Consider the following 27,550-nt stretch of genomic DNA (forward strand, 5'->3'; position numbering starts at 1 on the left):
CCAATATATGTCAAACAGCCATGGCACGCACACACACACACACACACACACACACACACACACACACACGTGCGCACAAACACACACACACACACACACTGAGGACATGGCCTTCACATCCATGGACCTCATCAGCCAACAACGACTGAGAAGAAACCGTGTGGGGCTCATTAAAAGTGGACTTCATCAGAAGAACATCTCATCTTCATGGCGCTGCTCTGACGATGATCGGTTGAAGAAGATTTCCTAATCCTTCTAATCTTCCAGACCTGCGTGTAAAACCAGGTCGACAAGGCTTGCTTTCTTTATTACTGCATGCATGCAGAAGCCCCAGGGCGTCTCCTGCTCCTGTGAGTCACCATTAACTCGGAAATTTTGGAATTCCTGGTGCGGTCTCTCGGTTTGCGCGAGCTGAGCATAGATGGTCTTCACCACTGACACAGCGGTGAAGTCCTGATAAGGTTTGTTAAGATTTAACCGGACTGTCATCTCCACTTAAACATCTGGCTCCAGCAGCTCCTCCAGCTGTCACCTCTCAGCACAGCAGCAAAACAGAGCCTCCACACTGCCCTGGGGTATTTGCCCGATCAGAGAGCAACGAAGGTCCCTTCACAAAGAACGACAACAAGCTCACCATGCCTTTGGAGGGAGATCGGCATCACATGGCAAACATCTGGGTTGTGAAGTCATGAATGTGACCGGCAGTGGTGGCTTCACTGGTGGTGGTGGTTGAGAGCTCAGAAAAGACGTCATAGGAGAATGGTCCTGTTCCTGAAGATGCAAATCTCAGTGTCCAGACCCCTGCTCTTCTCCAGGCACTGCCTGTGATCTCCTTCTCCGGCCAGGGTCGGACGAGGTCATCCCGGGTCCCTTCCTGAAATCACAGGGTATGTCGGGAGGGTTTTGGAGAAGGCCAGGAACCTGCCTGAGGGTCAGCTCGGACGGCGGTGGAGGCGGAGGGTGACAGCGCCACAGGTCCTGGTGAAGACCAATCAGACAGCGGCGTTCCGGAGAGCGCAGCGGATGCCTCCGAGGCTCTGTGCTCCACCGGGGGAAGTCCTGGTCATCTACAGGAGCTCCTAATCTGAACTGAGCAAATAGTCAACATCAGTTATTATTAACCCATCATCATCAATCACCTGTCACTTGTCAATCACCTCTCAGCTATCAATCAACAGTTTATCATGAATCACCTGTCAGTTATCAATCACGCATCATCATCAACCACTTGTCAGTTATCAATGATCATGAATTAAATTGGCCCGTGAGTAAATAACTTTACATGAATGGGTAGCAGGTCAGTGTGGGTCAGTGTGTCTGCTGTGTGTTTTGTTGAATCATTATGGGATGTGAGCGGAGGCTGCAGGCGAGGCAGCACTCACAGACGACCTTTTACTGTTTGACTGCTTTCAACAGCCACAATTCATTTTGCCACCAGAAAGCCCTACTGCACACACACGCACACACACACACACACGCACAAACACACACACAAACAGGGTAGGTGTGTAGCCACCTCATAGAATCACACCAGGTGCCTGAGTTTTTCATTGTGTTGAGAAAATCCTGATTACTGATGAGCGATTCTCCGTGTGTGTGTGTGTGTGTGTGTGTGTGGGTTTGTAGGTTAGTGAAAGATTGCTGGGGCTCTGGATAAGAGGATTAGTGTGGAATTAGTGTCATTCCTCTATTGCCGGGAGGAATAGATTCATATCGATTTTAATCAGAGATAGAAAAATCCATCAAACTGCAGATGAAACAGACTGTGACAGTGGATGAGTGATTGGGGGAGTGAGTGTGTGTATGAGTGTGTGTATGTGTGTGTGTGTGTTTTTTTTGGGGGGGGGTCCATCAGCAGAACTGCAGCTGTGACGGCAGAGTGTTTGCGAGCAGAGGCGCAGAGGGGAAGGTTCCTGAGATGTGCTTGGAGAGCTGAAGTTTCCACCCGGCGCAGGATGTCTGAGTTGTGCGGCTAGCGTTAGCAGGCCGGGCTACCTGCACGGACCTGGGGGGCCAGGGAGGGGGGGATGCTGATGTCCACCGTGGCGGGGAAGACAGAGAAACATGAAGGTGGACGTGCTGACCTGTCTGGCCCTCGCTGTGGCAAGCCTTGTCTCCATAGCAACTGGCGGTCGCAACTCTGGACGCAGGAAGCACAAAGAGGTCTTTCTCGGGGAAAACAGCAAGTTCAAGTTCGGAGGGTGAGAGACTTCGATGCGCTTTACCAACAGCTTACAGCCTGGAGAACCACTAGGCTTCTCTGTGTGGGTGTGAGTAACTTCTGCTTGTGTGTCGTTCACTCGTCTTCATCCAGGGGAGGACAGACCTTCATTTTCATGTAAGGATCTCATTAGGAACATTCAGGAGAAAACTATTAACCATGGAATTGGTAGTTCTAGGTCCCCATATACATACACACACACCTATATGTATAAGTATGTGTGTGTGCATATATATATTTATATGTGTGTGTGTATATACATGATATATATATATATAAACTGTATATACACACAGCATCGTCAGTGGAAAGTGTGTGTGAATGAATGCTCTCCATCTCCCGGCTCTGTCAGGGGGGACCTTGTGATTGTCCAGACTTTTGCTGGCTAGGATTTTTGTACATCATTAGCCAGTGACACTGGTTTATTGCGTGAAGCTGATTCTTGCTTCTCTTGCTTCTCTCCGTTGTTTCATTTGAACTCCTCGATCATCGGAATGGGTTAGTTTCATTTCAAGCGAACTGTCTGCAGACCAGACAGGGCTGGTGTTTGCCGCCAAGTTTCGGCCCAAAATCGGAGGTTATCGGGCAGATACTGTCAGAAAAAAGCTACGGTGTTCCCACGGTCTGTGTGTGCTCCTTTTGGTCATTGCCCCCTGACGCTGTCTCCAACAGTGTGACAGTGGAACTCAAGGAACTCAGGAGTGAATGCATGGAAAACCCACTCTCTGAGATTGATTGAGCTTTTCATCAGCTGTGTGTCAGTGAAGGAGGCCAGAGGAGCCGGAAGGGGGTCAGTGAGTGAAGCTTCTCCAGAGGCCATCTTTAGACAAGCAACCTGCATGCTTACAAATGATTGCGTCATGCGGGCAATCAGAAGTTAAGTGTTTTAGCTTTTATGTATACATATATATATATATACTGCTCAAAAAACAAAGCGAACACTTAAACAACACAATTTAACTTCAATTATGTTGGTGAAATCAAACTGTCAACTTAGGAAGCAACACTGATTCATTTTGACTTGTTTTAAGAACATTACATCAAAGTTGGATCAGCATGTAGTGTTTTTGCACTTTCATTTGGAGTTTAACTCCAAATCCAGACCTCCCTGGCTTCGTGATTTTGATTTCCATTGATAATTTTTGTGTGATTGGGTTTTCAGCACATTCAACTTTGTAAAGCCCAAAGTTTTTGAGAGTATTTCATTCATTCACATCTTGGATGTGTTATTTTATTTTTTTAAGCAGCATATATATATATATATATATATATATATATATATATATATATATATACAGGACTGTCTCGGAAAATTAGAATATTGTGATAAAGTTCTTTATCTTCTGTAATGCAATTACAAAAACAAAAATGTCATACATTCTGGATTCATTACAAATCAACTGAAATATTGCAAGCCTTTTATTATTTTAATATTGCTGATTATGGCTTACATCTTAAGAAAACTCAAAAATCCTATTTCAAAATATTAGAATATCATGAAAAAGTATTTTTTTGTTTTTTTAATTGCATTACAGAAGATAAAGAACTTTATCACAATATTCTAATTTTCTGAGACAGTCCTGCACACATACACACACACACACACACACACACACACACACACACACAAACACGATTGTGTGTATGTATGTGTGTGTGTGTGTGTGTGTGTGTGTGTGTGTGTGTGTGTGTGTGTGTGTGTGTGTGTGTGTGTCTGTACAATACAACACTTGCCCCTGAATGAAGGTGTTTAGGGGGCTGGAGGTCACCCCGCTGGTCGTCAGCAGATCCTAAAGGTCAGATTATCCTTCTTTCCCCTCGTGTGGATAAATAGACAGGATTCATTCAGATTCATGACGTCCGATCGCCAGGAGACTCAAGATGTCTGGCAGGAGGACGAGCAGTCGCCTGCTATTGTTTGGAGCGGAATTCCTGTTCTCTATTGAGAAATCAACACGAACGGGATGGACGAGACCTGCACCCAAGTTTTGGAGGGACTTAATATGATTTACTCCCATTCCTGATCCTGACGGGATCTAGTGTGATCGATGAAGATACGTCTCATGCTCCTCAGCAGAGCGAGGCCGGTCTTCTGTTGAGGGATCTGTTTATGGGATCGGGCTGCTTGCTGTTTGTCTGCCTCCACAATGACGTGTGTGTCCTTGTTTGTTTGAGTCAAGGTGTGTGACTTTGACACAGCCCTTTAATCTGTTAGCACACAACATCTCTCACAAGCTTTTATCACACTACGCCGCTGTGTGTTGACCTGCAAACTCCACGTGTGTGTGTTTGAACACACACGCATATATTGGTCTGCACAGCTAGCCTTGTTGGAATACTGAGGCCTGAAAGATTCAGAACATCAACCCCACCTTAGTCCAAACTCTTTAGACCCTTTCATGGCAATCTCATTCTCTCTCTCTCTCTCATTCACACACACACACACACACACACACACACACACACACAGTAACTAAAGCCTTCTACATTCTGGAGGTGTCCTTGAGGTCTCCGTGACATTTACAGAATGTCATAGTGTTTTAAGCCCAAGTCTTACTCAGTTTCATTGTTGGAGGAAAACAAACAAATGCCGGAGACTTTCCTTTTTTTTCCCTGTGAGCAGTGACTCAGGTTTGTGCGTTCCTGCTGGCTGAGAGCGTTTTCAGGCACTGTGGCTGCAGCCTCGGGGCGCCACCTCTCTGCCTTCCTGTGTGTGAGTAGGTGCTGAAAGGGGGGCGCTGCCCTCCTGCGATGGCGATCAATTGACGGAGAGTTGACAGACTGATGTTCTTCTCTGTCAGAAAAGTCCCTGCACTCGCAGAGTGACGAAGATTGACGGGCAGAAAAACAACAGTAATCCAATCCTCTTATTCAGATTTGACGTGTCGTTCTGCAAAGATCCCCGTGTGATTCTGGTGTTGTAGAAGTTTAGTGGACCGGCTGCTCGTGAAACCTTTCCACTTGGACAGCGCGAACGAGCCGTGGCCTGCGGTCGGCTGAGAGCCCTCGGGCTGAAGACCAGTGTCCACGGGATGAAGATAAAGGTGTGCTTTCTCCACAGCGGCTCCACAAAGGCTCCAGATCCTCGAGAGGCCTTCTCTCATTCCATGTGTCTCATGTTAACTCTTCTGGTTGCCGAGACAACAGTAACCACGTTGATCTGGAAGTTATCCTGACAACTAATGGAGGGTTTACGCCTTACGATTTTTCCAGTCGCAGACTTACAATCGGCAGTCGCAGGGAAATGGTAAGGAAATGTTCAGAATTTTAGTGGAGCGAAGGATGTCCCGATCAGCGTGGAGCGTCCAGAAACAGGAGCGGACGATGGAGCTGTGGGCTCGGACCATGATCACGACAGAGTGGAGTTCTTTCACTATTAATATTTATTTGTTAGATTTGTTTTAGTATTGTTGGTTAAAAGTGAAGAAATAAGGACAATCCAGAATGGATGAATGAATGTCCCACAGCTGTCAGAATATTGTGCATTCAGTCCATAAATCCTGAATGACAGTGGAGGCAGACCTGACCAGTGCCAGAGGAGCCTCCTGTCAAGCCAGTCTTAAAGTGACAGCTGATGAAAGAGGTTCTCCGTTAGCTCCTGGGCGGCTCCATCAGCAGAGGACTGTGGGAATACGATCAAATGCCTCGCGTGTGCTGCAGAGAGGGTGTGAGCATCCGTGTGCAAGTGTTTATTTGTCAACGGAGACAGGCCTCACCTGCAGCCGGTGGCGGGAAGGATGAACGAGGGAGCATGAAGGAACGGGGAGGAAAAAGAAAGACGAACAACTAACAAAGGCAAGTGTGTTTAGTCCCCTCAGACTCTCTGACTGCTGAGAGGCCAAAACAGCGCAGCTCAACCGCCGTGGTCCGTTTCTATGACGACAGGCCAGCAGCACACAGGCAAACACATAGTGAACACCACAGACACACACCGCTCAGGTGTGAAGATGATTCAAAAGCTCATACATGTTGTTTGTAAGGACATTTGCCATGGCACGTCTGGGGCAACTGCTGAGTCTAGCTTCCTGCCTGAATGTCGCTTCTTTGTCTCTGACCTTGACTGGGAGGCGTCTCTGCCCCTGATTCCACCCTCCTGTGCGCAGTTACCTTTTGCTCAGGACTGACAAGAGTATATGTACGCTGGGACCGGGCATATCTCTTCTCCAGCCCTTCAGTCCAAGTCAGTCTCCGCTCCCGGACCCGCTCGATGTCGGCAGGCTAAACGAGTTCTGGACCCTCCAATAAACCTACCGCATCGTAGCAAACTTTGAAATAGACTCTGCCTTTGCGTGAACAGGTATCAAAGGTTCAGGGTTTCAGGTGTCAGAGCGTTAAAACCAAGCTCAGCAAGACAAAAAGGGAAGCGGTTGTCGTAGATGTTCATAACTCTACAGCCAAGAGGCTCCTCCTTCTCCTGCCAGTCAATCAATCAAAACAAATCAATCAATCAGTTCGATTGCCCACCGCTATGACAGGTTTCAGGTGCACTGTATTTTGCCGCGAACCGGCTGATTAGCATTGATGTTCAGCACGTTTTGGTCGGATCCTATCGTCTGCAAAGACATCTCAGTGTCTCCCCTCTAAATATACCAATCAGCCACTTTCTGTCTCTGTTTTCATTTTGCAGACGAATCGACTATAAGCTGAAGAAGCAGGACAGCACCAAAACACTGCTCATCAAAAGTGAGCAGCTGCTGAGAATCGAGGAGCACGACTTTGCAATGAGACCTGGCTTTGGAGGTCTGTCTGTCTCTCTCATACACAAAAACACACACACACACACACACACACACACACACACTCCCCAGCCTTGAGGTCCCTGATGATATAATCTATCCCTCGCCCTCCACTGATCACAGTTTAGCTGTTGATGATGACGATGACGATGACGATGATGATGATGATGATGATGGCTCAGCTGGTCTGATGATGTGACAATGGGCACTGGGTCACACAGACAACGGATGTGTCAATCCAAAAATCACCAAAGGCTGACCCAGATACATTGTGTGGCAGCACGAGGCTGTGTGTGTGTGTGTGTGTGTGTGTGTGTGTGTGTGTGTGTGTGTGTGTCTTAACGTGTTTGAAGCGCAGTGAGACTGTGTGCTGTGTGAAATGGGATTGTTAGTGCTCGCATGTGGTTTTGCAACTGGATGAGTGTGAGCATGCGTGCTGCCATTGTGTGGGTCGGGGGATTCGCATGCATTAATCTGGATTATATTCCAGGTCTGGAGCAGATGGAGGGGGTGGCAAACACACTGATATTTGAAATAAAGATCATGACTGGGCCACTTGTCACAATGCATGCAGGAAGGAGATGATTGGAGGGGAGGAGAGCAGGCTGGGAGCTGCATGTTACAGTGGGTCGATGGGTGGAGCGACACCAGAAACCATTTGTAATATTATGATATTTCAAATCATCCCAAACCACGTGCAGCTGTCAGGAAAGAAGGAAAGAATGTAAACTTTTCTCGGAAGGATATGAGACTCCCTCTGAGGTTTTATTTGATGTCCCCTTAATGACTGGCCTGAATCTTCTGAGGTGACGTCTTTGAAAATACAGAGCTGGAAAACCTCTGGCAGCAAAGATCAGGTTCGGACAAGATGTCTGGACAAATATGGCTGTATGGCTGTAGATGCAGGGCTGACGAGGAACATCGGTTCAAAGCGAAGACAGAGGATCACCTGCGCTGGGACGAGTGACTGCATGACTGACACTGGTCGGCGTCTCCAGTGTGGGAAACGTTCATTTTTGACTCCACGGAGAGGCGAAAACAAAGCTTTCTCACCAATAATTTGCCCTCACAACAACCCTAACCCTAACCCTAACCCTAACCCCCCAGAGGATCCCGATGACGACAGGAGGCAGCCTGTCACAGAAAGATAAACCAAGCGGTGAATGGTTAAACGAAGGACAATGCTGTCATCTCTCCTCCAGCTACAGGCTCTTCCTTTCATTCTTTGCACGTTTAGCTGGATTGTCGTTGGGATGTCGCTAATGGCTCTTGTGTTACTTTGAGGTTTGCTGCCCCCCCCCCCCCCCCCCTTTGTCTTCTGCAGGACGTTGCCATGTCCCTGCTCCACACCATGGCTCCTGAGCCTCTGGCCTGAGGTGTGGCCCGGCACCCGGGGCGCGGGGACAGCGTGAGCGCCTCTGGCTGGCCCGCGGCCCCGCGGCATTTCTCCGCACTGTAATTTGCCGACTCGGACTGAGATCCCGGCTCTCTCCGCGTCTGGGTCAAGCCCATAGGATTCTCTGCCTCACAGTCAATGTGAAAGTCTAAAAACACCCTCACCACACGTCACCGGCAGAGTCCAACGTCCTGAGAGACCCCGCTGGGTGGAGGAGGCAGCGGATCCTCTGAGAATATGCATGTATCTGGACAGCAATGGGTGTGAGCTCCACACCGGACACCCCGGCCATATAGGTATAGGAAGCAAAAGACTATAATCAGCTTAATCCTGGAAATTCTTTTGGCATCGCAGAGGGGGCGTGGCCTCGGCTAATTGGACGGTTCAGTCCCGGCATCGCAAACTTGGAATGTTTCTTTAAAAAAAGGTCAATTTCACGCACATTCAAGCCACGGAAATAACACTAAGAGAACGTCTGCAGAACTCACAGGGACGTTAACACCTCTTTCCAGAATGCAAGCATTCACATCACAACCATGTGAAAAAAAACCCTGCGTGCGGGAGTGAGTGAATGAGTGAATGAGTGAGAGAGTGAGAGAGAGAGAGTGAGATTTTTGTGCAAGTAACATTTTGTTTGGAGGATTTTACTTTTTCCTGCCAGACATCATTTACCTGAAGGCCTGACTCCCCGACAGTTCCCGACAACAGAAGCCGCATCCATGAGCCGGAGTTCGTGATGAGGAATACTATTTTTAGGAAACACGAACACGCATCCCAAAGCTGTGGCCCAGCAGGCTCCCGTCCCTGCCACAGGACTCTGGCTTCACCTTAAGCTTCTGGCTTTACTTTGCATTAAGGACAATAGCCATGGCCTCCTTTCTCCTGCCAACAGGGCGCTGCCGGCGGAGGCGAAAAGTGAGCGACCTGTGTGGGGTTTTCCCAACGAGCTGCAGTCGTTGTCGGGGCGACCCGATGTTGAGTCTGAACCGCCAGAGGTTTCCTGAGTCAGCCGGGGACAAAGCCGACCTGCGGCTGAGCTTTATGGCAGCGGCTACAACATGGACTTCATTAAATTAAGTGTGTATTGTGCAGGCTGGCAGCCTGCAAACATTCAAGTGGAATTAACATGTTTTACATCCAACATCAGCACACACAAACACACACACACCTTAAAGGGCAGTTTTTATTTGTTTTGCCTTTCGAGACACAAAGGGAAGGTGACCTGGTAAAGAGCGCTCAAATGGAGGTCACAGACAAAGCGGAGCGGCGAGTACCAGACATGCAGCGAGAAGGATTTGATGATTTTTGGGTCACAAGTCATTTTCATTTTTTGATTGCTTTTTTCTCTACTTTAAGTGTAATAACATAAAACCAACAAAAAAAAATCAAAGAGGAGGGTTATGTGTCTGCTGCTCATCTTAGTCTCTTCAAAATGAAACCCGGAGATGAGCCGGACGTAGCCGTCGGTCTTTTGGGTTGAGTTTGACATTATTGTCGGGTGTAGGGCAGAGATGCAGCGAACCTCCGAGGGGCCGCAGAGGAAATCAGAGGATTCAGGCCTTCAGTTTACATCCAATCCCTCACAGACATCACCTTCCACCGTCATCAATCTTGGAAGATGTCCTCAGCGCCGCCCTCGTGCACAACAATAACTCCGGCTATTGTTCCAGCTGTAATTCATCCCATAACTGCTTTATGTTCCCCATCAAGAGACAAAGTCCTCTGCGCTGTGTAAACCCACGGGAATGATAAGCCCGTGTTTATACAGCTGCAATGGACTTTCCCCTCTTTCGGGACGCTCGTCTCAGAGACACTTTGAAGACTTGTGACCGAAGGGTCTGAGCCGACCCGAAGTCTTGAGCCGACCGGAGGGTCTCAGCAGACCAGAGGACTAAGCTTATCAGAGGGTCTGAGCCCAGACGAATCTCTGCGAGGGGTTCTGCCCGACAGCTCTGGTGCTGAGCAGATCCTGGCAGCTCAATGCATCTTCAAACTCGACTTTAAACCCTCCAAGAATGCGGAGACACGCCTTGGATCTAGTCCTCTTCTGCAGGATTTCTCTTTTTCTTTCTGTCTTTTTCTTTTTCTTGTCATTTTCATTTCTTCTCCTTCTTTTTGGAGGCCGGGGTGGAGCACTGGTTAGCTTGTCCTCCTCACAGCGAGAAGATCTCTGGCTGAATTCCCAGAGGGAGCCTGTCTGTTCGGTCTCTCCATGTTCTCCCTCTGTCTTTGTGGGGTTCCTCACGGTCCTCCAGGTTCCCCCAACAGACAAAAACATGCAGGTGGTTTCCGAGAAGCTTCTAATCCCTTGGCATGTTGTCATTCATTTGTCCTGCTCTTGTCCACGGCACCTTGATGGAAAGGGCTCCGGAAATATATCATTGTTAGGATTTGAAAGTCTACGCAAATATCTCAATCCGGCAGCGCAATCTCACTAATCTCCCACTGTAAGTGGATCGTGAGATATTGTGTGTCCGGTGTGCATCGTGTGACAAGGTGTGTGCACATCATGTGTAGCCGCAGCGTTTGGCGGTTCTGCCGAATTCTATCCCGGTCGACGTACGGTGCTTGCTCTGGACGTCTCATTATGCAGCTCACCGTGTGACGGAGCTGCCGGCCAATAGGTCACTTGAGCTCTGAGCACCTGAGCCACGTGGGAATGTTCATTTAAATGCTGTCAAAACCTAACGAGCAGCAGATGCGCAGCCTTGAATATTGGACGCGCAGTTAGCAGAAGGGGCCGATGCTGCAGTTTGAAGTGATTGCGCTTTGCTTTCCGGGCCTGGGGTGAGTTCAAGGGGCGCAGCTATAAGTGCAGGATTGACTTGTGTTTGCTCTGCTTGTTTGGTTCGAGTGGTTGGCCAGGCTTTCGCTTCTCATGAGGCAGATGCTGCAGAGGGAGACGGATGTGGACGGCTGATGTGGTCACAGGAGCAAATCATTTTTAACGATGTCACGCCACAACATGTTCAATACATTTCTGAGAGCACTACAACCCTGAAAGCCACAGTGCATTCATGTAGCTCTTATAATCACATGTTCCTGCATGTGTGATGATGACTTAAAGATTCTTCTCCTTGCAGACCAAAGCCGTGGCGGGCTTTTTAAAAAACGATTCTCTAACTCAGGGGTGTCAAACTCAATTGCACAGGGGGCCAAAATTCCAAACACACTTTAGGTCGCGGGCCGAACACAATAAACATGTTTTGAAAACACAAAAACTTCATGTTTTTGGAATATAAATATGGATTAAAAAAAGACAGAAATGTTATTCTGGAATAAACTTAAACTTAAATAACTTGCATTTAATATCCTCTTCTCCATAAAAATGTATCTTGTTAAATTATACAAGTTAGATATATGAACTACGAAACATCAAAATAACATTCAAAACTCCTTTGCGTCTATGTCAATGTATATAAAAAACAAACTTTTAAATATCCCAAAAGATTTTGCTCTGGATAAAAATATCTCATGTCAAAATTAGTTAGAAATACAAGTTAGAAATATGAACATGCTACAAAACCTGGAAATGTACATCAAATGTGTGCTTTTCAGCAATAACAAATCAAATCATTCCATTTTTCTTTGCTCTCATGTCATCTGATCGCAGCCATACACCTGGCATCTCTTTTTGGAAACAAGTTGGCTCACGTTTGGTGTGAGGTCCCATCTAGTGGAGATTCTTGGGATGGACTGCAGGCTCTAATCAGTGAGACGATTCCTGTGTGCTGTTTTGTTAATTTTTATCACTGAGAAGAGCTTCTCACACAGATATGTGCTACCGAACGTGCACAAGGCTCGAGCCGCATGTAGAAGGAGCTGGGGCATTAGTGTGGGGATGGAGTGAGTGAAGTGAGCCGGCCCCGCAGTGTTGTACTTTGCCTTTGGTGTCCCATTACACTGCAGCTCCAACGGTTCCATCTGAATCTGCACAGGTGCAGTTTCCACATCGATGCAAATGGGTTGCGAAGCAAATCAAAACTCTTTTTTTGTGCCTCAAAGTCATCAAAGTGCCGTGCGAACTCAGCGCAAAGTGCGCTCAGTTTACTGCGGTTTACCACACTGCAAAGCGTGGTTTTGGGAACACCTTTGTGCCGACTTGGTTCAACTGATTCGACTTGGTTCCCTGGGCAACGGGGAAAGTGAGGTGAGTCGCACTGTCGCTTTTGTCTCCCACAAAAGCAGCTTCACTTGAAATGCCTTCACTGCGTCATACGTGTCAGCGGTCATGCGCTCACGTCCCCGGAGCTGCAGATTTAAGGCGTTTAGATGAGCTGTTATGTCAGCCAGAAATGCCAACTCGCACTTCCACTTTTCATTCCTCAAAACGGTTGAGTCTTTTCCTTTACTTTCCACGAACTGGCAGATTTTGTTTCTGAGCTCAAAAACTCAGTTGAGAAATTTTCCCCGACTTAGCCGACGCACCGCTGTATGATAAGGAATGCAGGGAAACTCTGAATCTATCTCCTGCATAAAAGACTGAAACTGCCAGTGATTTAACCCTCTGGCTCAGAAGAAGTATACAGTTTGTGTTACAGTGCTCATTACATGATCCGTCTTCAGGACTTTGCCACTGTCACGATTCCTCGGGTCCTCGGGTCCCCGGGCCAGATGCACAGTGATCACTGCGGTTATCCTCTGCACCTGGAGGCCCCGCCGCACCAGAGGGGAATCAGCTAATCAGCCTGAGAGTATTGAAGGCCGACCCATGGTTTCAGTCAGCGTCGGCTCTCGTTCGAAAAGGCTTGAATAAACCCACCCGCAATTCCATGTACCTGTGTTTGTCCTCCTGGGGGGGAAACTGTAACAGCCACGTAGCGCTTCCTGGTGTATGATGCGGTGCTATGCTGTTAACTCACCAGTACAGTTCTCCTCCTGCATCTTAACTCGCATCCTTCCCACTCGTTCACTTTTTGCACTGCACATAGCTGGTGCTCCATCAGTTGTAAGTCCAATAAGTTTGTTCCAGGGTAGTTTCATGTCGGTTACACTCTGACATTTCAAAAATGTCTTTTCCAGTCATTGTCCCTTGTATCGATTTAATGTCCATAATTTCCTCTGCTTTCAGAATCAACTTTTCTCTTCGGCATCGTGAGGGGCTATCTTCGCAATAACGCACAGCAACAGAAGCTAGACTTGATTGACGGGGAAAAAACGTGGCAAGGCTGCTGAAGCATTGCATTATGGGATCTGTAGTATTGTGTTATCAGCGCTTCATATTGACGGGCCATTAATAACAATAATGTAAAATGATCTTGCGGGCCAGATATGATTACATGTCAGGCCTGATGTGGCCCGCAGGCCTTGAGTTTGACACACATGCTCTAACTGGTTCCAGGGGCAGCCATCCCCGTGGGCATTGACGTCCAGGTGGAGAGCATCGACAGCATCTCCGAGGTCAACATGGTGAGCCCTCCTTTAAAATAAAATCAATCCGAGCCTGTTCTCCACACCTGTAATCCCGGGTCGTGCTCGATAAGGTTTAAGCGTTTCAAATGTGAAGATCTCACAGAATCCCAGCTCGCGTCCCCTCAAGGCCGTCGCTGGTGTGTAACTTTGACCCGTGACTGATCAACATGTTCACGCTCACCCCTAGACCGTTCCACATCAGACACCACCGCCATGATCTCGGTCTACAAAACACTGATATTACATTATCAAAGACCCTCCCAGAGACGTCCGTTCATTATCTATCCCACCGATCTGTGCTCAGGGCGGCGGGGGGACCGGAGACTATCTGCGCTTCCATTGGGCCAGAGATAGGGTCCCCCACTCACAGTCCTCCAAACATTCACCCTCTCATTCACACACCACATAGACAACATTCACACTCACACTTCATATAGACAACATTTACCCTGTCATTCACATGTCATATGGAGACATTCATCCTCTCACTCAAAAGTCTGGATAACTTCTGAATTTGCTGCATGTGTTTTGACTATGGGAGGAATAAATCTATACCTATATCTCTATTTACACGTCGCTTACGACAGGTAGGCGTTCCGGTCCCTCCGACATACACCTGTTCACAAAGTTCTGCTGATTTCAACACTGGGAAGCTTCTGTTAAGTTGCTGTATGATTCAACTAGCATGAAACACGAAGACGGTGAAAAACAATAATGTCCGCGAAGCTTCAGAGAATCGGAGCAACAGATAAACCACTTCAACTCGGTCATGTACAGAGGAGGGATAGAGAATATATTGGTAGACGGATGCTGGAATTGGAGCTGCCAGGCAAGAGGTCTCGAGGAAGACCTCGGTCCTACTTTACAGCTCCATTTGCCAAGCGGGCCTTTGCCTCTGGTGGGCCGGCCCTGTCACATGTCCGGGCCCTGTCGCTTCTGTCTGGGAACTCCTGCGGTCCATCTGACCTCGACAGGTCTCTGGACAACAGCGAGGCGCCTTCGAGGGGAGAAAATCAAGCCCTGTTGCTTCAAGAGGATTTTGTAGCAGCGGCCAAAAGTCATTTAAATTATGTTAAGTGTATGATTTGACGGCGCACTATTGTCTAACTGCTAGACACTAATTCAGACAATTTTCCTCTCGGGAACCCGTTTCGAAGCGCAGTTGACTTTTCCGAACAAGCAGACACTCCGCCATCCCCCGACCGCCTGCAACGGCCCCGCATCCCCCGACCCACCGTTATCTGCGTTTTTATTGCTTGTGTCAAGAACAACGATCACTTACAGGAGCAGCATTCACAGACCCGCCGTCGTGCATCACCACCACGTCCCTTCAAGGCCACCGCGTAGCATTGGACGGGTCCAGGCATGAACAGAGGTCACAGCTCACCCTCCTGGAGAGGAGCGGCAGGTGTGTCTGCTCCACGTCCATGTCCACGTCCACGTCCCCAGGGCAGCCGCTCCGTTTCCCCCCCGTGGGTTCCTGGTCCAGAAATAATGTTCCTTCGTGTGATTAAAAAAAAGATAATCATCCAAAACACTGGATAGCTGAAGAGCTGCCCAGCGGCAGTAGTAGAATTTGGGAGATATTTCAGTCCGTCCTCCGTGAGCCCCTCCATTTCCATGAAAAAGAAATGTTTAACCACTTGAAAGTGTCCCTTCCGCCGGTGAAACACTTTCGTCTCGGAGACCCGGAGACCCGCCGGGCCGGGGGTTCGGTGGGGAGATTACATGCTAGCCGCTAACCGCTAGCGTTAGCTCCCGCTGAAAGCATGCTTGTGTTCGCTCTCAGCCAATCACATGACGGGACTGTCCCTCCTTCGCCGATTGGCTGACACGCACCGAGACACGTTCATGGTCGTGACTGAACTTCCGGCTTTGGCTCCAAAAGCAGCAGAGCAGACCGTGACACCTTCATGCTTACTGGGAAAAAGGCTGGTTTGGTCAGTGATTTCAGATCCATTTAATTTCATCCCAAGGGTTTCTGGTGAGAGGGCCGTCGACGGTGTCAACCCAAAATATTGACACTTATGTTTTTAAATTGAATTAAATTCATGAGGAGAAGATCATTAATTCACCGCGTTTCTTATCGTTTCACACACTTGGGGGTCAGAGGTCGCAGCTAACAGCTTCATTGGGGAAAAATAATTCTCAACACGGCTCAAATCAGATTCCCTTTTCAGGATTCAATTTAAAGACCTCTCCCTCTCATGATCTAGACCATATAGATATATATGAGATGAGATGAGATGAGAACAACTTTATTAATCCCGAAGGAAATTGTTGTGCCAGAGTTTCAAGTAAAAAACATAACAGTAATAGATAATAGTAGAAAGGAGGAAGAATAAGAAATACAATGAAATATGAATTGTCTCAACTGTTAGCTGTAACTACAAAGATATTCCTCCCATTGTCTTAAAACATGCAGGAAAGTACCGGTAATCGATTGCCCACAATTTTGAATGAGGGGCTGAATGCCTGTGTGAATCTTTGAGGTCATTTGATGATATCTTTTCACGATTCATGAATTCTTTTTTTTCGGTGTTTCTGAGAGCACGATGGCAGTGGTGTCTTATCTGGAATTGTCAAGACGCCGCTCTAGAGGGTTCTCCGGGTTGGTTGAGAAATGACAAGAAACGTCTGTCTCACGAGTGGGTATGTGCAGCTAAGGGACCCGGCTGACGCATTGGAAGTGACAGGTTTGCGGCTAGTGGTTAACCATGTCCTGATCGAGCGACCTTCGCAGAACTGTGTTAATGTTCCGGTCCGGCTCCACCCTGTATTCCCAACACACCGAGGTGCCGATGTCCAAGCGAGAAATACTCAGGACTCGCCGTTCGCCCTGCAGGACTTCACCATGACCCTGTACCTGCGTCACTACTGGAAAGACGAGCGCCTGTCCTTTCCGTCTCGCAACAACCAGAGCAGGACTTTTGATTCCCGGCTGGTGAAGAAGATCTGGGTTCCCGATGTGTTCTTCGTCCACTCCAAACGTTCCTTCATCCACGACACCACCATGGAGAACATCATGCTGCGTGTTTACCCAGATGGGAACATCCTCTACAGCGTCAGGTAAGCGGGACACGGCTCATCGCAGCCCCGTTGACGACCCGATCTTTTCCGTTGCTCCTCAAAGATTTGGTGGTCCATATCCACGCTGCAGCGCACACAGCCGCCAGGACCTTGTGCTTCCTTAAGCCTGCTCCAGCCAGCCTCATCCAGGCTCTTTGGTCTGGCTTCATAAACACAGGACTTTCTCCCTCCCATCTGCAAACCTCCAGCCCACCAAACACCAAAACATCTTCAGTTAATACCCAGACCTTTTCCAACATTTATTCCACATCGCTGTTACCTTCGGGGGTATTCGCAAACTCTCATCAATTAAAGATCGTTAGTTTTCCGACACTTATCCTCAAAACGGAAACTTTAAATTCAAACCGTACACAATGGTGATCTTAAGTCCACTCCCACCTGTTGTGTCTTCTAGTGTTCAGGCAAAGACACTGGGATTGGTTTAAAAACCACATACATTTAGTTTACTTTGGATGATATTTGTCTTCAAGATCCAAGAAATAAATACTAGATAAAAACGATGGGCTGGCAGCTGGCAGCTGGCAGCGCTTCCAACTGTTGGTAACGCGACACTCCTTTCGACTCCATGGTCCGATGACTCTTTTGGCCTTAACCCTTAACTGACCAATGCATACGTTTATTGGAAAATGTCTGTTCATTTTTGCAACAGTAACCAGTAGAGTCCAAAGGAGCCGAGGGAACAACTAGTTTCCCAGGAATTGCTGCGATTCATCACCCGAGTCTGACTGCGGAGCTGCTGATGCTCCAGTCAGAAGACAGCTGATGGTCGTGTGACGTAAGGGGTGGCCCGATCCCAGCCGCTCCCGGATTGGAAAACACAGCCGTGGTCTGGTCCTGAGATTCTCCAGATGGTTGTTCATGATGATTCCACCTTTGGTTTTTGTTTTTTTTTTTCACTTGTTTTGGCTTTTGACAAAAAGAAATCTTGGCAGACAAACGGGACAGATTCTGTGTCGTCACCCTCCCTGCCGCCGCAGGTTAAGGGTTTGCTGATTGAGACACTGCGTCTTCTGGATGTGGCCCTGCGGGTGGGCTAGGTTGTGGGGCATGGGATGGCGCTGCGAGCCGCGCAGGAAACGGTACGGGATGCGGGCGTGGCAAGCGGCGGCCCTGCAGCGGGGCTGAGGCATGGGTGGCAGCAGCGTCCACCGCCTCTGCTTGGAGCAGTAGCGGAAGGCTTCCCGCCGGTACTGCTTGTCTACATCATCGCTATTCATCCAGCCTCCCATAATGAAGACGTCCTCACCGAGGGGGCAGATCGCGGCGCCCTCGATGCCGGTAACCTCAGGCGGAAGGCTGTCGAGAATCTCTTGCGACGTGAGCGCGGCGGTTTTGTCCCGCGCCTCGTCGTCCCATGCTGCGTAGTTCTTTGGGCAGCAGGACGCCGTGTGGTAGAAGTTAGTGGAGGCAACAGCCACTTGGAAGATGCAGTAGTTGTCAAGCAGAGGCAAGGAGACAACGTCCCGCCACTGGCGGCTCTCAGTGTCAAAGCAAGCGGTTACCGTTCTTACTCCATCCTCATTGTTGGTCTCCATAGGGGCGCGTGCCGTCACATACACGTAGCGGTCCTCCACGCTCACCGTCTTCACGTCACGTAGGATTCGGGGGGCTGATTCCGCCTTGTGCCACTTGTCCTGCTCGGGTTCGTACACGCCGACATCTCTGAAGCCCGGACTAAAGTTCCCGCGGCCGCCGATGCTGTACAAGGTGTCCTTGATGCGGGCCAGGCCAAAAGAGTGCTTGCACATGTCCAGGCTGCTCACCTGCTCCCAGGTGTTCAGGCTCGGGCTGTAACGTTCCACTGTCTTGGCAAAGTCTGGCTCCATCGAACCGGCCACGTAGATGTGGGACTCTGTGGCAGCAATGGCGTGGCTGTCCAGGTGGTTATGGAGATGCGGCAGGTTGACCCAACGGTCCTCATCGATGAAGTAGCCCACGCATTCGCTCAGGTAGTCCCCTCCATCTGACACTCCACCGACCACCATGATCACATCCATTTTCTGGCCCGAGCGAGGGCCGGAGGCCATGTGAGAAGATGAGTCGGGATTGCCCGATCGGAAGTTTTCAAACCGGAAAGCATGTCCCTCTAATGTCTCAGAGACCAGTCCAAGGCAGGACTCTTTCACGGCTACCAGGTGCTCATTTTTCACCACCCCGACAAGGTAGGAGGGCCTGATTTGGGAGAGGTTCAGGAGGCGGAAGAGCTCCTCGAAGCAGTGGCTTCGCTCCTCCGGGTTCCTCCGAACCCACTTCACCACAGCTTCGAACAGCTCCTCCTCAGAGTCCACCGTGATCTCGGTGTCAGACAGCCACTTACGGACCAGCGAGAAGGGGAGCGCGTAAAACCCCTCGTCCTGGATCACCTTGGAGAAGTTGCAGCGGATCATGCTGGCTGCGCACAGGGCCAGTGGGTCGAGGGTGTACATGTGAGCGAGGCTGTGGACCACCACGCAGTTGGGTATGGACAGCTTCTTCCTCAGAAACTGACCGCAGAAGTCCTTCAGTCGCTGCAGGAGGAACCTGACGGAGATGCAGAATGAGGTATTTCCTTGCGGATCAGCTTTTCATGACATGCCTTTGTCTCCCACAAATGGATATGTGACCGTGAACACACCATACCTATCAGCTAGTTCCAATACTTGCTGCACGTTGCAGGTGCTAACTCGTATTTGGCCGGTGTACATGTACTGGATGACGCTCTCCACCGTCTCCGGGGTCGGACCCGTCTCAGAGTTCCATTCCTTCATCTCCACGCGGCGGGACAGAGACTCGGAGAACTGCCCTCCCAGCAGCGGGCCGAAATAGTCCGTGGCGGCGGCCAGGACGGACCCGTGGGCCGAGAGCTCAAAAGCATCAGCGCCGCCGGCCGTCACGCCCCTGTTGAAGACCAGTGTCACGTCGCAGAACATTCCCCGCTGCCTTTGCTCGTTCTGCCGCCGGGACAGCTCGGAGCAGAACGAAGACCAGACAAAGTCCTCCGTCTCCTCGGCACGTCCCGATGCCGTCAGAGCGCCGGGCCTGGCGGACTCCTCCGGGGGAGGGACCAACGCTGCCATCCTACTGCCAGGGAGCACAGGGAGGACAAGGAGGGAGACATGAGGAAGCATGAAAAGAAGTGTTTCCCTTCAGAACACGGCGCCCGGACGGCCTCGGAAGACCGGGCTGCGTGGACTCCATAGGCTCACAGGACTCCTTGAACACGCAACACTACTTTTGAGTTTCATGTGAGCTCCACTGATCAACAGGTCCATCAATGGGTCCATCAGCATAACCTCTGCTCTCACTTTGTATGAACACTTTCATCCCTTCACATCTGCTTGTCGATCTTCAGAAAGCCCCTGAACAAGTTGTCTGCGTGTCCGTGGAGGTTCTCAGTCATCCAGGTCACTGTGAATCGCTGTCAAAAACTTCTTGTCTTGGCTACCGGAATTGACTGGAATTTCTTCCGTTGAAGACGTTTCAGCCCTCATCCGAGAAGCTTCTTCAGGTCAGTGGCAGACCTGAGAACGGAAGAAGCCTCTCGGATGAGGGCTGAAATGTCTTCAACTAAAGGAATTCCTTTCAAGCCCAGTTGCTGAAACCAGAAGATTTCCACAAGCTGTCTGAGGTTGTTGGCCTTTTTTGAAGGTGCTTCTGAGTCCAATGTCGCTCGGGCGCCGTACCACCGCCACTGCCAGCACTCACTGGTGACTTGCAGTGGCCGAAAGGAATGACAGTGTTGAAGCCAGACTTCACAGAGGCTTCTCTTTTCTCAGATGGACTTCACAGTGTTTACAGGGAGCGGGTGACGCCTTGCTGACTGAGCCCATGACCATTAGGGGACGTTTGGCAAGCAGAGCCAAACCCTCTAGGGAAACGTCTCCAAACTACACCTGAGCTGAATAGTGAGCTGCGGGTCGAGATTGGCTGTTTGGACGAGCGGCTCCTTGGCCACCAGAGGCCAGAAATGTGAAGAAGGTTCAGGAAATAGAAGGACTGCCGGAAAGGAGGTCTGGTTACCTGCACCGTTCTTCTCGAGGACGGGGGAGTGTCAGCACGTCCGTGTGTGTCCTGCGAGGGGAGGCCGGCAACGTCAGCCCAGACCTGCCGTACGGAGTCCCTTTAACAACGACATGCCAGCGATGTCACCGTGAGGTCAGCGCCTACCTGCAGCGAGCACGTTCACGTTACCACAACCCATGGGAGGAACCCAAGCATTGGCGGCAATCACAGGTTTATGGAATCCAGCATCGACGGCTGCTTTACAGGACTCACAGCGAGGAGAACCATCACAGCTGTGCGCTCATCTCCACTCCTCTGAGAACCTGCTGTGACGTCACACAGGTGGGACACCTGTGAAGGCACCGCAGGCATGACCTCCTCCAGCCACTGTACACACACACACACACACGCACGCACACACACACACACACACACACACGCACACACACACACACACACACACACACACTTGCATTGCCTTGTGGCAGTGCACACTGCCCAGGCTGGGTGTGCATGTGTACTGTAGGTTTAGGTGAGATCACAGGTCTGGTCCTCAGCAGTTAGTGGTGAGCATCACAGACACACCCTCCTGAGTGTGTGGACACACGATGATTCATGAATATACACGTGTAGAGTGCACCGTGTAGGTCGATGCACCGCAGCCTTCACGCTCGCCCCCAGAACTTCGGCGACGGGACGTCTGGAGGTTCGAATCTTTCTGAAGGAAATCGGGGTGTGTGTCAATAACTGGCCGACCACCTCCGGTTGTGTCCTGCTGGAGCGTTGGGATGGTTTGCAAGAAGGTGTCTGCTACGTCTGTGGAGATGCTTTGTCTACTTGTGGAAAGTCTTCTCCCCTTTCACAGAGAGCCTTTCAGAAGTTTCAGATGTACCACTAGTCGTTCTCCTGTACGTTTCAGTCCTGATCTCAGCTTATTGAGTGAGACCCCTACAAGTTTCACGCCCACAAAGGTTCCTGCCAAACCAAGAGTTAAACCTAACTTCATATGAGAACCACAGTTCCTCTGTGTGCCAACCTTTGGCAGCTTCACCATGAAAACTTGGAGCGTTCTTTCCTGTCACAATCAAACCCTACATCTGGCTGGTGCTGAAGTCCCAGGGGTTGGCAGGAAACATTCACTCCACATACAAGTCCCCTCGTGACCTGAATCGGGGAGGACATGACTCAGACACGTTCTGCGGAGGTCTACTCGATAAAAACCATGACATGTTAGACTGATGTTGGTCACAGACACAGGACAAGGTAGAGCTTCCTCCCTCTCCAGCTGCTCCCAGAGAAGTCCAACAAGGACACAGTGACCGCAGTGCAATAACTGTGTGTGTGTGTGTGTGTGTGTGTGTGTGTGTGTGTTTGCATGTGTTTGCATGTGTTTGCATGTGTCTTCATGTGTCTTCCAGGGTCACAGTGACAGCACTCTGCTCGATGGACTTCAGCAGCTTCCCCCTGGACACCCAGAACTGCTCACTGGAGTTGGAGAGCTGTGAGGCACACACACACACACACACACACACACACACACACACACACACACACACACACACACACACACATCTTTCTCCTTATTGAGTTGAGATTAACCTCTACAGATGCCTACAATGAAAACGACCTGATGCTCTACTGGAAAAATGGAAACGACTCTCTGCGCACGGATGAGATCGTCCTCTCCCAGTTCTTCATTGAGAATTTCCAACCTTCCAGTGGCCTGGCATTCTACAGCAGCACAGGTAGGGCTGTGTGTGTGTGTGTGTGTGTGTGTGGGGGGGGGGGGGGGGGGGGGGCGTTGAGCATCAGTGGTGCCTGATGTCTCCACTCACTGTAAAGTGTAAAAGGGTGGCGACTCATAGGTCCATTTCCACCCAGAGGCTGGCTCTGCTGCTCTGTCTCTGCACGGAGACCAATACCACTCCATCATCAACACTGTGGCCAAGGCGTCCTCCTCACACAAACACACACACACACACACACACACACAGAGGCACCGAGCAGGGGCATAAACACGGGGTCAGCTGTTGGAGCTTTCAGCTGCTTTGGAGATGTTTGAGAAAAGACATGACACTGAGCATCTTGAGCACCTTTAGGACGTATCCGAGCAGCGGCTTCCTACTTCCTGCTCGAGACTCCGCCCCCACGCCTGTCCTCTGTGTCTCCTTCAGGATGGTACAACCGGCTCTTCATCACCTTCATCCTGCGGCGGCACATCCTCTTCTTCATGCTGCAGACCTACTTCCCCACCATGCTGATGGTGGTCCTGTCCTGGGTCTCCTTCTGGATTGACCGGAGGGCGGTACCGGCGCGCGTCTCACTCGGTGAGACACACAAAGATATATACACACACACAGATATACACACACACACACACACACACACACAAACACACAGCTGCCAAATTGTACCACAAATTGCAAATGACTGCCAATAGAGCGATTTGGGTGCAAAGTAAAATCAGAATTAATATCCAGAGCCATACATGTTGTTCACGATTATGAAGGTTGAGGAGATGCTGAAGACTCCGCTTCAGTGTTCATCATGTTTAGAACCCAGACTTTTACCGACTGCTTCAGTTCCCGTGAGTATCAGATGTTTTCCGACCCTCGAAGAAGCCGGAGCCATGATTCTTCATTTTCCATGCCCATGGCTTTTAGAACACACAGATGTGTTTGCAGAAGATCACGTCCCAGAAACAGGGGGGCATTTGGTTGATTTGGGCTGAAGAACCTCAACACAAACTGATCACAATTTCATTTTTATCAATTTTTGGACCGTTTGGATCCTGACCTGCACTAAGTTCTCGCTGAATGGGTGCTTTGCAGTTCATTTTGAACGTTAAATCCTGTCTAAGTAAAGGGTGGCTGCGGCTCCGTCCCATTGAGGTCACAGAGCAGCGGCGAATGCAGAAAGTCCACCGGTAGTTGTCGTTGAGACGTCAGAAAGTCATCACAGCTTTGAAACACGGTGTTGTCATGTGGCATTGTTTACTGGGCTAGAACATTTGTCCTAATTTCCCAGGAGCAACCCGGGTTTGTCCATCCGAGCGTATCCAACCCAAGCCGTTTAGACTTGTCGTGTGAGAAGACGCCCTGCGTGTCGGAGGTCAGCTTTTGCGTACAAACAAGCCTGCCGTGAGAAACGCCTCTCATTGCTCCCCTGCAGGTATCACCACCGTCCTCACCATGTCCACCATCATCACAGGGGTGTCCTCCTCCATGCCTCAGGTGAGCACAGACGGTCGGCGGGTAGAGCCCTCGGGCCAAAGGGTAGGAAGGGCAGAGCCCAGACGTTCTTCAGAACCGCTGGAAAAACATTTCGGCGTTCTTTTCGGGACGAGCCCGTCTGCAAAGCGGCTTCGGATCGTCCGAGGAGGGCGGGGGAGAGTCCTCCGCACGGGCCGCCGACAGGAAACTCCTCGGATCTTCATTTCTTTCTTCATGAACTTTGGTTGCGGGCTGGAAAACAGCTCATGATTGATCGAGCGGCATCTCTGGGCTCTTCAAATGGAGCCCCTGGAAAGTTGTGACACATTTTTAATTAGAGTGGACAAATTCTGCCTTTCTAGAAAATGGGCGGTGCTCTCCTGTACGCCTTCAAACAGTGGTTTTAGCTTGATTCAAGATATCGCGGGTTCACCCGCGGAGGTCAGAGCGCTGAATTTTCTATTTGAGTTTGTTTTCGATTTCGTCCCGTCGGCCACGCTCCTGTCCGTTTAAAAAAGGCAGACGCTCACCGGCTGTGTCTTTGCTCTCCAGGTGTCGTACGTGAAAGCGGTGGACATCTACCTGTGGACCAGCTTCCTGTTTGTCTTCCTGTCTGTCATCGAGTACGCAGCCGTGAACTACTGCACCACACTGGAGGAGATGAGGAAGATGAAGAGGGGCAAGGTGAGCCTGCTGGGGCCGACGGCGCCCTCTAGTGAACAACTTGTGCCATTACGCCCAGCCGCCCCGGTCGCGGTCGTGGAAACGCACAACTCCAGGAGGGCAGTTGAAGACAAACTTTGGTCAAACCTGGTCCCGCGCTAAGGAATGGAACTACTCGTAAAACGGGATTCTGGCCTTTGGCATGTTCTCCGCAAAGGTTTAGAAAAGCAGAATGTTCATCAAACGTGCAATACATGTGTGTGAATGAGAGGGATCCGAGTGGAACGGTGAGGCTTCAGCAACTGCAGATAAAGGAGGTGAAGAGATGGACGGCTGGAGAAAAGGGTCTGGGGTTATCAAGGAGAATCCTCAGAAGGAATGGAAACGTGGAGGAGACTGTGGTGAGACCAAAGATGCGGTATGGTTTGGAGACCCTGGCATCGAGGAGAAGACTGGAGGTCGCAGAGATGAAGATGTCGGAGATGTTGAGTTTTTTTTTGGGAGCGAGGAAGATGGAGAGGATCAGAATCAGAAAACTTTATTTGTCCCTGAGGGGCAACTGGGGGAAGTAACTCTCTCCAAGGGCCAGGAATAGGACCGGGAACGAGCCCATCGGAGAGACGGTACACGGTAGATGTTCTGGAGAGAAGGTCAGAGAGGCCAGACTGAGACGGCTGGGCCGTGGACGGGGGAGGGAGAACGATTACATTGATAGAAGGATGCTGGGGTCGGAGCCGGCCGGCAGGAGGTCTAGAGGAAGACCAAGGTGTGAGAGAAGAAGATACAGAGGATAGGGTTGGATGGAGGAGGTGGATTCCCTGTGGAGACCCCTGGAGGGGCAGCCTGGAGGAAGACAAGAAGCAGAAGATGACAGGAATTGCAAGAACGTATCACTAATATCTCATAAGTTCAACAACACGTGCAGAAGTTCTCAAAGTTTGCACGTCGTTTGACCAAGTTTCCTGACAATGATCGGGAAATCGCCTGAAGGTTTTGTGAAGAATGAACCTGAGAGCAGCAATGGTGGTGAGTGTCCTCCAAGCAAGGCCGGGTCGCTTGTTGATGCACACACACATCTGGGTTAGTATAAACCAGTGGCAGCCTGTGTATTTTACACCTAGGCCTTCAGTGGTGCTCCGAATCAGTCCACCCCCCAATAATTAGTTTATGGCTATAAAAAAATGTCTTATTATGCCGAAATTTAGTATAAAGAGAGGTGCGTTATCCGTGCGCTTTGTCTCCAAGCACTCCCGGTAATTTGCAGTGCACCTCGGAGCCTGTGAGCCAGGGGTTAGGGTTAGTTCGTGTTCATAGTTCATAGTTCGTGGCTTGAAAATGTCGGACAAATCCTTTTCCTTTCTTTACTATGCCGAGCTTTTCTTCAAAAAGAAAATCGCTTTAACAATATATTAGTAACTAAATCTGTTTCTTCTCCTCCTGAAGCCATTTTGGGTTGAAAAAAATGATATTAAACTAACACAAGTATAGTTCTGTTCGCAGCTCGCTAGTACGCTTCTCCTCACTAATACACTTGTCCGCTCTCCGACTATCCAATCAAAGGGTGCGAATACGCTGACGTTGCTGTCGCCTGCTAGAAGGCTTTGATGTCGCCAACTCAAAATCTGATTGGTTGAAGCAACAGCGTCATCAACACTTATTTTTTGCGTAAAGGGGTTGCAGAACCCATTGTGCAGGCCCCCCCAGGCAGACTCCTTTGACTTTGACCCTGCCTGGCAACAGATTATGGCTGATATGTGATTGGTTAAATGCTTTAGTATGAAAATGCATGTCTGAAAGCAGCACAAGCAGGAGAAAAGCTGTGAAAGGAAGTGAACAGACCGTTTGGAATTATTTAATAAGTATCCATGGACATAATATAATTAAGGTTTGTGATTCGGATATTTATTTAGGACAGCAGAGAAGGCCTTGCAGGCCCTGACGGCCCACCACTGGTATGAACTATAAGAGCATGTGGATTTTGAAGCCGCACTGCGCATGTCTTTACTTGCGGCGGCCACAATCGTCCGGGTTGGCAGTGTGTGCCGCTGATTCTGGGGTCAGATGATGCACACGCATGACTCCAGCAAAGTATAAGGTGCACGTCTGTAGCTTTTTACCACCGCTGTCTTTCTGTTTGACCACTTCGTTCCAGGATTTGTTTTTGCAGAGCCATTTTTTCTCCGGCTTCTCAACATCGTTCGGTGTTCGACGCTGTATCTGCTGCCGTCACATTTAACTTTTATCTCCGCAACTTTTCTGTCTTCTCCCTCCGGCTGCCAATATTCCTTCCAAAATGAAAAAGTCGGCGTCTAACTTTCCACCGACTCAATGCTGTCTTTTCAGCTCCCGTCCACATTCAACGCCAGCCAGGCCATGGCCTTTGACGGATGTTTCCATGACAACGACATGGAGCTGACCCCGTTCCCCCGCATGTCAGCGACTCTGACCTCCGACCCCCTCACGACGCCTACGCAGACGCGGGACCCGCGTCCCTCCGAGGGAACCCGCCTCCGCCGGCAGCGATCTGTGCGAGAAAACGTCGACCTGCTGGTCAACAACAGCTACATGATTGACTCGTACTCCAGGCTGGCGTTCCCGCTGTCCTACCTGCTGTTCAACACCATCTACTGGAGCCTCTACTCCTGATCCCGGTCGGAAACCTGACGCACGCAATGGAATTGCAACCATTTTTGAATTCACACGAACATTTGAGTTTCGTTCACTTTTTGCCGGGACCGTCAGCTCTTTGATTTCTGAACGCCGTTGTTTTTACCTGATCCTTTTCCTATAAAAGGGAAATTGTGCATTTGGATTATGTGCAATAAAAGTGTGTGTTTTT

General features: G+C 49.7%; 2 protein-coding genes across 2 annotated transcripts; one reads left to right on the top strand and one right to left on the bottom strand.

Annotated features, from left to right (window-relative positions):
* The first annotated feature begins 1,909 nt into the window (after nucleotides 1–1,909).
* LOC147231552 (gamma-aminobutyric acid receptor subunit rho-3-like) lies at nucleotides 1,910–27,550 on the top strand. The gene is made up of 10 exons (XM_086150434.1): nucleotides 1,910–2,201; nucleotides 6,849–6,961; nucleotides 13,695–13,762; nucleotides 16,611–16,834; nucleotides 22,255–22,337; nucleotides 22,444–22,581; nucleotides 23,011–23,163; nucleotides 24,008–24,069; nucleotides 24,601–24,732; nucleotides 27,055–27,550. Exons 1-10 carry the CDS (start codon nucleotides 2,065–2,067, stop codon nucleotides 27,355–27,357), a joined length of 1,413 nt encoding a protein of 470 aa, XP_086006560.1. The 5' UTR covers nucleotides 1,910–2,064; the 3' UTR covers nucleotides 27,358–27,550.
* Nucleotides 17,795–20,216, bottom strand: LOC147231553 (kelch-like protein 11). The gene is made up of 2 exons (XM_086150433.1): nucleotides 19,475–20,216; nucleotides 17,795–19,375 (listed from the first exon to the last, which is right to left on the bottom strand). Exons 1-2 carry the CDS (start codon nucleotides 19,960–19,962, stop codon nucleotides 17,812–17,814), a joined length of 2,052 nt encoding a protein of 683 aa, XP_086006559.1. The 5' UTR covers nucleotides 19,963–20,216; the 3' UTR covers nucleotides 17,795–17,811.

The sequence above is a fragment of the Fistularia commersonii genome, chromosome 8 (assembly GCF_037954325.1).
Source record: "Fistularia commersonii isolate RoL2024-O1a breed Wild chromosome 8, RoL_Fcom_v1.0, whole genome shotgun sequence".
Classification (NCBI taxonomy): Eukaryota; Metazoa; Chordata; class Actinopteri; order Syngnathiformes; family Fistulariidae; genus Fistularia; species Fistularia commersonii.

Coding starts and splice junctions, on each gene's coding strand:
- LOC147231552 (XM_086150434.1), top strand. CDS start 2,065: ATGAAGGTGGACGTGCTGACCTGTCTGGCCCTCGCTGTGGCAAGCCTT. Junction 6,962..13,694: donor AATGAGACCTGGCTTTGGAG/GTCTGTCTGTCT, acceptor AACTGGTTCCAG/GGGCAGCCATCCCCGTGGGC. Junction 23,164..24,007: donor ACCGGCGCGCGTCTCACTCG/GTGAGACACACA, acceptor GCTCCCCTGCAG/GTATCACCACCGTCCTCACC.
- LOC147231553 (XM_086150433.1), bottom strand. CDS start 19,962: ATGCTTCCTCATGTCTCCCTCCTTGTCCTCCCTGTGCTCCCTGGCAGT. Junction 19,376..19,474: donor GTATTGGAACTAGCTGATAG/GTATGGTGTGTT, acceptor CATCTCCGTCAG/GTTCCTCCTGCAGCGACTGA.